At 33.5% G+C, this 13,008-nt stretch overlaps 1 protein-coding gene and 1 long non-coding RNA gene across 2 annotated transcripts; both read right to left on the bottom strand.

The window, feature by feature from the left end:
• Positions 1–3,916: 3,916 nt before the first annotated feature.
• LOC143623701 (flavonol synthase/flavanone 3-hydroxylase-like) lies at positions 3,917–8,147 on the bottom strand. Its single transcript, XM_077094544.1, has 3 exons — positions 7,633–8,147; positions 4,278–4,605; positions 3,917–4,192 (listed from the first exon to the last, which is right to left on the bottom strand). The coding sequence occupies exons 1-3, from the start codon at positions 8,097–8,099 to the stop codon at positions 3,980–3,982; spliced, it is 1,008 nt and encodes a 335-aa protein (XP_076950659.1). The 5' UTR covers positions 8,100–8,147; the 3' UTR covers positions 3,917–3,979.
• A 2,160-nt stretch (positions 8,148–10,307) lies between these two features.
• Positions 10,308–11,839, bottom strand: LOC143623700 (uncharacterized). The gene is made up of 3 exons (XR_013151945.1): positions 11,709–11,839; positions 10,559–10,806; positions 10,308–10,485 (listed from the first exon to the last, which is right to left on the bottom strand). It is a non-coding gene; the product is annotated as an uncharacterized LOC143623700 (long non-coding RNA).
• Between the last annotated feature and the right edge of the window lie 1,169 nt (positions 11,840–13,008).

Raw genomic sequence — 13,008 nt, 5'->3', positions numbered from 1 at the left:
AAAATGTGTTACGACAGTTAATGTAAATAAAATTTTTCCAAGCTGACCTGGCAGCTCGACCCCAGCCAGGGGCTCTGCCCCTTGGAACCCTGCTAGGGGCTGCCGCCCCTAGACCCCGCTGCCAGGGGCGCTGCCCCTGGACCCCCGTTCGTTGAGGGTAATAATTTAACTAGAAACGCGATATGAAAAGTGATAGTAATCAATACGCATAATTGTTATACAGCTAGCCGTGCACAGCTCAAGAAAGGAATAACTACTATCGGTGAACGTAACAGAATTCAGGTGAGTTTCTAGCCCCACTTCCTTGTTATGTTTTCGGGGCTGTGTGCATACTCGATGTGACAGTTAATAAACTTAACTTAAATGGTAAGTGTATGCCATGTATGATATATGTGTTAGATACGATTGATTGCTTGTCGGTACGTGAACGATATTCGGATATTTCATGTACCGTTAGGTTATAAATAAAGATATGGATATTGTATGTAATGCAGGGATGATTACTTGTCGATACGTGAACGATCTTTGGATATTGCATGTATTGCCAAGAATAGCGATGATTGTCTCCTTATATGGATATTAAATAATAACTTATATATAGAGTTCTTTCTACGGATAATATATAGAGTGTTCCCTTTAATGGAAAACATAGTGTTCCTTTAATGGAAAGCCTCGTGTTCCTTTGATGGAAAGCATAGTGTTCCTTTAATGGAAAGTCCAGTGTTCCTTTGATGGAAAGCATGGTGTTCCTTTAATGGAAAGCATAGTGTTCCTTCTATGAAAGTAAATAGGATTTTCCTTTTATGGATTTTATATATATAGAGTGTCCTTCTATGGAGATATAAATAGTAGGGGTGATAGTAACAGTTCTTTTAATAGATACTATGTGACGTTCCTCTTATGGATATTTATATAAGGTTAAGATGTGTATGTATGTAAGATATGTGTATGTATTGTATGTCACCTGATTAACTAGAACTCACTCAGCGTAGCTGACTTTTAGTATGCACGCAGGTGAATATGATTAAAGAGCTAGCATGAGGTTGGCACATGGCATGGATCGAACGGCTGGCATTTGAAGATGGAAGAAATGATGTTTTAAATATAATGTTTTATGTTATGGGTTTAAGGGAAAGGTTAAATGTTTTGTAATAAACAGTTAAAGTTTTATATTCCGCGAAAGTTTTAATAAACTCTGATTTTTAGAACTGTGTTTATGAGTAAATCCAACGCTAATGTAGGGCACCGGTAACGGGGCCTTACACGTAACATATTAATTTATTTAAAATGAAAAAAAATTACAACAATATCATATCCAAATTAAAGAGAATAAAAAGCTCGTTTTTATTGTGCAATTTGTTTAAAAATATTAACGTATGAAAAGGCTATAGTTGTTTAAAAATCATGGGTGAGAAGTTAGTTTACAAGTTAAATTAAAAACATAATATGGTTAAAGATGAGGGACCAAACTTGTAAGTTGAATGGATTGTGTTTATAAGACATGTTTATCCTTACTAACACATGTACCTCATGCTTTAAGTGTTGTAAATTACTTAAAAATAAGTGCCTTAATTTGCCCTTGTTTGATATATTATATATAATATAGATTATGTGAAATTAAGACACCGCCCTTTAAGACGAAATTAAACCCTTGAAATCAAATTACCGACATATTCGAAGTTTGTTAGAAAAAGTTATATGAATCAATACATATTCAACTTTGACAAAAAAAATTATTTAAAATATAATGAAAATATAAATATTGCTGGACCATGAATCAATACATCTTGGTTGTTAGTTTTTAATGTTTTTATTAAGGGTGGGGTAACGACGGTGGTGTCATACGTTTAGAAATACATCAAGAGTTGAACGGTGACCGTGACTCAACATTGATAAATAAATGCTAAGATGTTGACGGGTGGATTCTAGGAGTTTTTTAAATTTTCTTATTTAACTCTTCATATTATATTATAGAGTAAAGTATCATTTTTATTCATGTGGTTTGAAAAATAATACGAATTTAGTTCAAAAAGTATAGTTTTTGTATATGGACTCTTCACGTTTTCCGGTTCTTGCCAGTTACATTCAAATCAATAACCCCGTTAAATTTAATCGTTAAGTCAGGGGTAGACATGTCTTTTCACTATTTCTTTATTATAATACTTATTTCAGTGAACTGTGGTTTTCATCCTTGTGGTTTGTCCAAATCTATGGTTTTAGTCCAATAGTTTTAAGTTTGCAATTTTCGCCATTGTAGTTTCATTTCACTTGCAATGAAACCCGAATTTATTAACCTCGTTAAGTCTGGTCGTTTACCCATTTGCATGTCTCTCACGTGACGACCACTTTTGTTGTTTTTCTCCCCAAATAAACCTCAATCCTAATTCGCAAGCCCCATCATGTGAGGGGCTGAGGTGTATTTGGGGAAAAGGAAAAAAAGGAACAAAACTGCCCCTCACGTGAAGGGCACACTGACGGGTTTAGCGATCAGACTTAACGAGATTAGTGAATTCGGGTTTAATTACAAGTGAAATAAAACTACGATGACAAAAATTGCAAACTTGAAACTATTGGACTAAAACCACAGATTTGGACAAACGAGAGGGACGAAAACCGCAGTTCACTGAAATAAGTATTATAATAAAGAAATAGTGAAAAGACATGTCTACCCCTGACTTAACGATTAAATTTAACGTAGTTAGTGATTTGGATGTAATTGGCAAGAACTGAAAATCGTGAAGGGTCCATATGCAAAAACTAAACTTTTTGGACTAAATTCGCATTACTTGTCAAACCACAGGGACGAAAATGGCACTTTACTCTATATTATATTATATATTTTCGGGTTAACTACTATACAATAATGGTTTTGGTTTATGGGACATTACATACGTGAATCATGCTCAATAGTTAAATATAAGTTACGCTCAATCGAATTATAAAAACCCAATTACGCTCAAGTGTAAATGAAAAATGCTCAACGTTAAATCTGATTGCGCTCAAGTGTAAATGAAACATGCTCAAGGTTAAACCTGGTTACGCTCAAAGTCAAAATTGATCCGTTGAAGATCCAACAGATGATTTACTAGATCAATTTCAAAGTTTAACTGGCCAATTGCCAAAACAAACATGTGAACAAAAGGGAGCGGCGTTATGGCGTTTTCCCGACGAATTGCGGGAAGCTCGTTGTCAACGCGTGCTAGTGATGGTGATGGAGGAGTACTGATTCCAACGAGTGGTGGATCGGTAGTGGTGAAGATCTCTTGAGCTGCACTGGTGGCTCACATAGAGGAGATCAATGGGGCACGAGAGGGTATATGTGACCTAGGGTTTAACATGTTTTTTAAACTCAAGGGTGTAGGATGTCACGTATCTATTTTAAGATAACAGATTATTATAGTCTATCGTCTATCTATATCTTTTTATAACTTATATAACTATGTCAAGTATAACATTAGGTTTATGATATAATTCTAGAACACTATGTGCTTTTTTTTTTCTTTTAGTAGTTTAATCTTATTTATTTGTGATTTGTGTTAGTTTTTTATTTAGATGCTCGATTGGTATTTGGGGAGATGAACACTTACATATTGTCCTTCTATTTGTGTCAAAACGTGAAGAAATAGTGCTCAACACAATGCTAACCGTTTTATGTGCAAAAGAGTCATAAAAAAGACGGAAGAAGTCTTGGTATTTATGGAAAAGAGGAAAAACAACCGTATGCATCCGGTATCAACACTTACAGTAGCGAACCAAGGATTCTTTTTTCATAACAATGCTTACATAATGCTAAATGAAATGAAAAGCAGGTACAATGTTACAAAAGTGACACAAACATAAGTCTCGATCGTTAACCAAATTCTGATTATTATTACAAGCCTGCATTTAAGTAAACCAAATTCTGCATTAGTACACATACATGGGTACTACATGGGCGTGATTATTCGTGCACACGAACGCATTAACTGGGACGATTTCGTTACTGTGGAAGCTTGTTGAGCTTGCAATAGACATAGTCCTTGAACTTCTTAGTCTTGTACTTTGGTGGATTTTCTTCACTGGTGAGCTTTGGCATTGGTCCAACCTCAAACTCTGGTGGTGGCTCCAAGAACATTGGCCATGACATTCTTGTTTTGTCCTTGTTCACTGTTGATCTATGGAACACACTCTTATACTTTCCATTGCTCAATATCTGCCAAGAAAATAACGTTTTTGCATTTATATTGGCATATACCAACTACCAAGAAAATAAAGCGGCGAGAAACTAGTTTAATTACCTCAATTTGGTCACCAATGTGAACAATAAGAGCGTTAGGGATGTAAGCAACATCATACCAATGATCATCTTTGAACACTTGTAGACCTTGAACTTCATTCGGAACAAGTATAGTGAGGGAAGACATGTCAGTATGGGGTGCTACCCCTAGAGCAAGTTCAGGGCAAGGGCATGGTGGATAGTAGTTTATTTTCAGTATGTAGGTCAGCTCTTCACCACCCAACCCTTGCTTCAGTTCACCATCTTCTAGTCCGAGCCCTCGAGATAACAGCCCGAACAATTTGTCTGCAACCGGTATCAAGCTTTGCGCATATTTCTCATTCGTATCTCTGTCCATAGTTCCATAGTTATGCATACGTAGATATGCGCGATAAGGACCAAATACATAACAACAATAACAATAATAATTACAATAACAACTAGTGGTTCACAATGTTACTGTTCAACATGTTTAATAGCATAATAGAAAAGGTGGGTAGTGTATTATTACTCATTAAAAGTAATTTACGTCGATCATATAAACTTTTACACCACGTCAAGTCATTTAAGTTGTTTAATAAATGGGTTACATAAGTTAGCATATAAATAAGCGACTTTTATTATATGTGATTAATCGTGTTTGTATACATCAGTTCAACTCTATGTTACACTTACTAGCCTGTAAACACGACTCGGGTGAGCATAAACTAGGTAAGACTTGCGAGACCCGGCTCGAATCAAACCTGGTTATTTACAATAGGCTCGGTCCGCGGGTCTTAAGAATCCATTGAACGGGTCCGGGTCGGCCCTGACTATTTTCTCTTTAAATAAACCGGGTAAGACCCACTAGACCCGAACCAAACAGGCCCGGTTATTTACAATTAGGTCAGGTCACAGGTTCTAAGAATAGAACTAAATGGGTCGTCAAGTCCAGATCCGAATCAGGTCTCACAGTTGTTTGCATTTGCACACCCCTAAATATGACACGTACGAACGATCAATGTCCAATGTCGAACATGTCAATATATGGGGGACCCTAAGTAACGTGATAGGAAACTTATTCTAGTAACTTGACTCTTGGCAGCCCCACTTCTCAAAAGGTTCTTGTATCAATTACAACATTTTTTTTAATAATCAGCCACAGGTCTCGGAGAGAGCCCCAACCGCCTCACTCGGGCCAAGACTATGTTGTCTTAACCGTATCTACGCTTGGCATCCGAGTTTGGCTAGGCGTTCCACGAGAAAATTTCGAGCCCCCCTGCCACTTGACAGGAGTTGTCCGCCCACAAGAGCAAGCTCTCTGGAAAGGGACACTCTAATAGAAAACTCGTGTCGCCATCAAGATTCGAACTTGAGAGGCCAACCGTCATCAAGCTCTTACCTATCATTTGGCTGGCCACTTGAGCTAAATTTCTTAGTTTATAAAATGGAAATATTTTTATAATTTATGGTAGTCAATTTAGCTTTTATCAAAAATAGAAGAAAAACATATCAAATTTCTCATGTTATTATAAAACTTAATTTTATTTCTATATATTTCAAACCAGACATATCTTTTTATCTCTTCCAAAAGAAAAGTTTCCACAAAATTTCCATGGTCACTGTCGGGGTCATATTACAAGTTATTTCCAAAAAATATAAACCTTTTTTTGTTATGAAGTTCTTTTCAGATCCAAGGTTACACGATGCTACACTATTTTAGTTATGAAGTTCTTTTCAGATCCAAGGTTATCAAGTAAAGATGGTTCATTTGAATATTTGATATACAATTTAAATCAAACATTTGAAATTTCATTAGACTCCTGATCAAATGCCAATGAAAAATAATAACTTAAACGCATTTGCTAGTAATTCATTCATATTAATGAATGATGATTGATTAGGGTGGGCGGACTGGGAGCAGGTAGCGGCATGCGCGTTGTCCGGGTATTTTTATTAGAAAGTATATTTAATTAGTATATAAATATTTTATTAGATCCTCTAAAACTATAATATTTTTTTTATAATTTTATTAAAATATTTAATTGATTATGTTATTTTATCATCAATTTTTTTGTTTAACCTATTTTTAGTCGATCAACATCGTGCCCCCGTATAAAAATTTTATGTATCCGCCTCTAAACTAGCCATTGATAGTTGCCACATGTGTTAATTAATTCTACATTCATCTAGTAAAGTTTTCTTATTAACTAAAATAGTGAAAAAGAATACCCAACACATTACAAAAACCAAATAAACCCATACTTCACAATACAGGTAAAAAAACTAGTTAATTTGAATTGCATGCATTCATCGATAACTTTATATATAATATAGAAATATAATCAAATACATTTTATTCTTAACATAAAAACAGTGAGAACCAAATTGCTGTTATCATTAGATTTATTTTTATAGGTGTTTGTTTTTATTTTTTGTTCGTATTTGCTAATTTTTTATTATGAGACGTTATAAGTATTTGTTGATTTATATTTTATTGTTATTATTAGATTTTTTTTTTCTTTTGCTGTTATAAGTATTTGTTGGTATTTGTTGTTGTTATTCTGTTTTTATTTTTATTCATTTGTTGTAATTTATAAGTTTTTTTCTTTGTTATTATAAATAATTGTTTATATAGATTGGTATTGTATTTGGTATTGTTTCTTACGTTCTCATTTTTTTATAAATTAGTATTATTTTCTACGTTCTCATATTAAAATTAAAATGTACGTAAACCCTTCTGTATTCATTAATATAATTTACACGTCAATTTTTTTTCAATAAAAATGACCCACATATATAATCATTTTGTGTAGTCAGATAATAACATGTTTCACATCAAAATTTACTTTTCTTGTCCTCATGTTAATTAATTTGATTTAACTACTATAAAAAATAGGTTTATTGGATTTTAATAATCCAAACTTTGCATCGTTAGCCGGCGCTGAGCCGAGTTTTAAAAATACACCACAACAGTCTTAACTTTCAAACTATTGGCCAGCAACAAGTTTTTCACTAACGGGATTAGATCTCGTTAGTTTTTGATGACGTGGAACCGCTTACATGGAATTTCTTATTTTTTATTTAGTATTGCTTGGTTAATCCACGTAATACTAAATTAAAAATAAGAAATAAAAAAAATCCATATAAGTAGTTCCACGTCAGCAAAAACTAACGAGATCTAACCCTGTTAATGAAAAGTTTGTTGCCGGCCAATAGTTGAGACTGTTGTGGTATATTTTCAAAGTTCGGCTCAACGCCAACCAACGGTAAAAAGTTTGGATTATTAAAATTCAATTGGCCTAAAAAATATTTTAAAATCAATTTAATTAGAAAGGTGAAATATATTCGTCTTCTTGAACATGCATGAAACTAAAAAAATAAGAGAAAAATGAAACCTGTAAGACGGAGGATTCTTTGGCCAAAAGTGATAGTTAATGGCAGAAGGTGGCCACACCCTATGAAACAAGTGATCAACCCACCCTTTCTTCCCTTCAATTTCCTTTTGAAGCTTTGTTCCATACCCTTCAACACCTTCATACCCAATTGGTTTAGCAATCTTTTCTTTTTCTTCTTGTGGCAACTCAAAGAACTCTTTTCCATCTTTTTGTAACTTGGATATGAGTTCGCTCGGTATCCCATGGTTTACGACTTGAAAAATACCCCAATTTTGGCTGGCTTCAGATATTGAAGCCACCAGAGATTGGTGATCAGGGTTACTTAAATCGATCACGGGAACTTCCAGCAACACCCCATGTATGGTGGTGATTGCTGGTTGTTCATTTTCAAGTCTTATGAATGCACTTGGGATTGTGCCTTTTAGGCTTGAGAGTGAGGCTATTTCTTGAACTCTCTCTACCTCCATTGTGTGATTTTACTTAATGCTTTGTGTATGGTTCGGCATTCTTTGCTTCTCCTTTTATAGTGGCACATTTTGGTAACTACACCCTATTTTTCTTTAAAGTGCTCTTTAAATGTTTTTTAAAGCTACACCAAACATTAATTTCTAACGTGACAGGATGTGACATCATACTTTCATTTTTTTTTTTACAAAAACTTAAGTTCCCACAAGAACAAGCAACCGTGTGAAATTAACTTTAATCCAATCCGTCCTATGTGTATATGTAACTCTACGTAATTTTTTATTATATAACCCAAACAAAAATAATAAGGGTGCAGGGCGTCGAGTGAGTATCGAGGTGGGAAGGCTTAGGTGAAAACCGCCACAATCACTCGGGAACATGATGGGATGGAGTAGGTGTGGCGAAGGTAATCCGATGAAGCTGTTTGTCAATGTCTCTTTTAAAATAAGTAAATAAATAAAATTATTCAAACCAACTTTTTAGATTACTATAATACATTCGTACCATATTTTAAGATCATTTTTATACATATTTCACACACATTTCTCGTTACAAACACGACATCAATTAAAAGCATGGAACAAATAAATCTTTCCCAAGTCTTGTAGTAGGAAGAGGGCAAGCATGGGAAAATAAAAAATAAGTGACGTTGACAAAGAATTAGATCCATGTTTCCGAAAAACAGGTGACCGAAAAACAACAAAGATAGGATGTCTTTTAGAACGGTGCTCGATTATTTAGCGCAAAAAAAATGGAGCAAAAGATTGCACCATCCACCAATTCAATCACAAGTGGAAGTACATGTTGAGGGAGATGAACATAAACAACCATTTTTATTTATACATATTTTAAGATGGATAATTGTATAGGGGTGGAGGAAGATAGTTATCTTATGTATCTAAAAACTGTACTTGTTTTAATTGATAATTTGTTAGTCTTCAAAAAAAAATTATACATATTTTAAGATTACTATAAATACCAGATTTGAAGATCATTCTTATACAATATTTGCACACATTTCCCCTTACAAACACGGCATCAATCAAGAGAATTGAACAAATAAATTTTATTCTCGAAATTTGTAGGAGGAAGAGGGCAAGAGCATGGGATACCAAAAGACTATTTAAGTCACTTTTACTCAAAACCCAATCCAAAAAAATCTAAACATAAACTAACCCGACCCGAAAATTCCGGTCCAAAGAAACGGCAAACCCGAACCGAAGTAATTCGGGTTGGTTCTTGGGTCTTATTCTAGGTTTCGGGTCAACCCGAATAAACTGTTGTTTAAAAATATGGCAATTTTATTAGGTATATATGTACACCGTATATGAAACATACTCTACACATTCCACTTGTTTCTTTTCTACCTATTATGGTTGATCGACTATTTATTGTATATATAATATATACATCTTTTATATTTTCGGCTAATAACAACCGTCATCGAAGAATATGTTGTTTTACTGGGTTATGTTTATTTATTATTTGATTATTCACGTAACGAGTAAAGAAAAATATGTTGCTTTAGTTTTCGCGTTGTATTTTTCCTTCACTTTTTTATTTTCATAGATACCCGAAACCTTATTAACCCAACCCGAAAAACCCGAGAAAAACGTGATAGATTTGGGTTAGGTTTCGGGTTTAAAATTAAAACTTTAAAACTAGAAGAACTCGAACTCGGCGTAAGAAAACCGAAACCCAAAAAACACCTCTACTTATATCTATATTTCCAAAGACCTAATGACCAGAAAGCAACAAAGACACCTGTTAGAAACGGGTGCTCAATTATTTTACGCAAGAAATAGGAGCAAAAGATTCTACCATCCACCAATTCAATCAGAAGTGGGGGTGTTTGGTACAGAGAATGGAATTGTAGAGAAATGGAATAGAGAAATGGAATTGCAGAGAAAGGGAATTGGTCTGGAGAATGAGAATTGACTGTTCTGTTTGGTAGTACAGAGATTTCAGTAGAGAAATATAGCTGAGAATCATTTATCTTGTTTGGTACATAGAAAATAAACAGAGAATTATATCAACTTTATCATTAGCACAAGTATTTTTTTCATAACAAATATTTATTAAAAAATAAAAAACATATAAAAAGATGCATAAATTCCAACCAAAATATGCATTGATCAAACCAATTCACATACAAAACATAGTGCACAATAGTTTGTTCAGTTAAAGTTAAACGAACATACAAAAACATGCTTTGTTCGTGTTCGTTTACATGCGTAGGCACATATCAAAATTCTAAAACAGACCACCTAATTCTTTAAACTCATCACTTCCTACCTGTTCAGATTGACCGTTACGCCCTCCAATTGTTGTCCTTATTACATGTCCAGCTTCAGTACTCGCCCCATGCACAATCTCTGGTTCACTATCCTGGAACAATAAACTTGATTTTTTGAATATATTTTTAACTCGTTTAACTGTTTATTAAAACGATTATACTTACACTCACTTTGTCATCGCCACGTTCCACTTTATCCCTAAGTCTCATCTCAAGCATTCCCCTTCCCAACCGATCAATTGCAGTAGAGGATTCATTAAATCCACCAACAGTTCTTGATGTACCGACTCCACCATGTCCTAGGCTGGAAGAGGCCATTTTAAGCCTGATGAGAACCAAATATTCTAATGAATGTCACCCTCCACAAACACTTTTGGGACCCTCAAAGTTATTTCACCAACAAACATGTGTTCCTGAAAAAATAATAATCAATGAGGTTTCACATAACACCTGCATAGGTATGCACTACAATAACAAAAATTAAAGAAGATGCACTACAAATACATTAACTTTTATCTTCATCCTTGTTGCACACAAGGTTGGGTAAAATTACCATGGTCACAAACAAGACACATCTAATTACTTTTCCTCTTTAGGCAAGAGTTAAGCATTAAAAAAGCAGTAATCAAGTCCCTAGATAGAGCACAATTCCCATGAACAAACATATTAACCACTGAAGAAAATATGCTTCTATCACAGAACTATTCCCAAAACCTCATTCACTGTTAAACTAACTCGAACTTATATGCTAAAACAAGATGACGATGCACATAAATTACTAAATCAGTAAGATATATTCCTTCTAAGAACTGTAAATAGTAATAACAAAACCATACACTCCTTATTCCACCTTTGACTAATTATCTCCAACAAATAATTCACTAGTTTCAGTATGCAGTATGCTACAAGAGGCATTATTACATTATATGATGTACAATTTCAAAGTAAGCTACATCTAAAAACCAGAATATAACATTCAGCTGCCATTGAAGTTGCAATAATCACATTAATGTCACACATCCTTTAACAAACTCTTACTATAAAGCAACCTACATCATAAATAATTTAACAATCCACAATCAATTACGTTATCACACTCTAGATTTCACAAAACCACATCAAAATCCCCATAAGATCACTCATCGCACATCAATTAATCATCAAAACAACAATAAACCAGCACAACTAACAATTCACCATAACTCAGATCCACATCTACACAATCAATCACAACAACTAACAATCAATCACCAATCGAGACGGATCAAAGCGGAATTAGGTCATCGGAACAATAATCAGTTACAGAATCACTCACCGGAACGAGAATCGGTGTGAATTGGGAGCAAATTGTGAGCATTTGACAGTTGGTGAGAACTGGATGATCCGATTCGATTGGATTTAGGGCTTGGGGTTTGTTGTTTCTCTCTCCACCAGTTTCATGGAGATATCGATGAGAGGGGATCTGTTAATCGGAAGAGAATGGAAGTGAGAAATGAAACCCTGGAGAAATGATTTCTCCGCTTTTTTTTAGAGAAAAGAAATCAGGGAAATGGAAATGGTTTATTTCCATTTCTCACCTCTTTCTTTCGTAAACAAACAAGAGAATTGTTTCCATTTCCATTTCTCACCCCCCAATTCTCTGTACCAAACACCCCCTAAAGTTTTTCATTTATCATGTTTTTTAAACTTTTTTTATTTATCATGTAGTTTTACTTTTTTTTTTTCAGTATTGAAATGTGTTTTTGCATTAGTAAAGAAATTTAATCTTAGTATTAAATAAAAAATTTTATTTGATTACTCATGTCATGTCATGTCTGTATGTATACCAAGCATTAGATATAATGACACTCTCATTTAGCCTCCGATATTACGGGATTTTTTTTATTTTTTGTACATTTATTGTTTTTAATATTGTAAATATACTATTTTGTTAATTTGCCTTATTATAAGAAAGTTTGTAATATACTTAGATCTATTTTGATCAATTTGTGTTTGGTTATATCTACCTATTCTAATAAAGTAAAATAATTGGGACACGTGTCAGTTTGTGGTTAATCCTTACAATTTTTTTTCCTCCAAAACTTATATATGGCAAATATAAAAAATTATTCACTTTCCTTTTACACTCTATTTATATTATATCTAATTAAATTATTCACTTTTATTTAAACTCTATTTGTATTATATCTATACATTTTTATACAAATAAATATTTACATATTATACTAATGTACATTGTTATAATATATTTCACAACATACTTGGTGAAATTCAAAAATCTACAACAAACCATTTTTTTAAATATTGAAAATTTGTGAAAGACTTTAGCTATATCTTTCACATCAAAAGGCCTCACTGTTTTAAATTTTCCTTCAGTGGCATTGCTTCATTATCGTATACCGATTGTAGAACAACTCATTCTCGATTTAAAAGTAAAATATATTTGATGATATAATACGACTATATTTGTAATACATTTTTTACATAATATAAAGAGGTTTAGTTATCTTGTTTTTATTTATATTAAATTCTTCATTACAATTTATACATTAATTTATCCCGTATAATACACGGCTTTCTAAAGGTAGTTAGCTTATATTCATTTTTGGATGACA

The sequence above is a fragment of the Bidens hawaiensis genome, unplaced genomic scaffold, assembly GCF_021521415.1.
Source record: "Bidens hawaiensis isolate Kalapana, Puna unplaced genomic scaffold, B.hawaiensis_p1.1 tig00003536_1, whole genome shotgun sequence".
NCBI classification, from domain to species: Eukaryota; Viridiplantae; Streptophyta; class Magnoliopsida; order Asterales; family Asteraceae; genus Bidens; species Bidens hawaiensis.
The sequence above is the reverse complement of the archived record's forward strand: the minus strand, read 5'-3'. Positions and strand labels throughout refer to the sequence as shown.

Bases quoted from the DNA above. Each gene is read 5' to 3' on its own strand.
- LOC143623701 (XM_077094544.1), bottom strand. From the start codon at position 8,099: ATGGAGGTAGAGAGAGTTCAAGAAATAGCCTCACTCTCAAGCCTAAAA. The intron at 4,606-7,632 runs GTTTCATTTTTC...AACTATGGACAG, and splicing joins AAGAATCCTCCGTCTTACAG to AGATACGAATGAGAAATATG. The intron at 4,193-4,277 runs GTAATTAAACTA...TTTTCTTGGCAG, and splicing joins ACATTGGTGACCAAATTGAG to ATATTGAGCAATGGAAAGTA.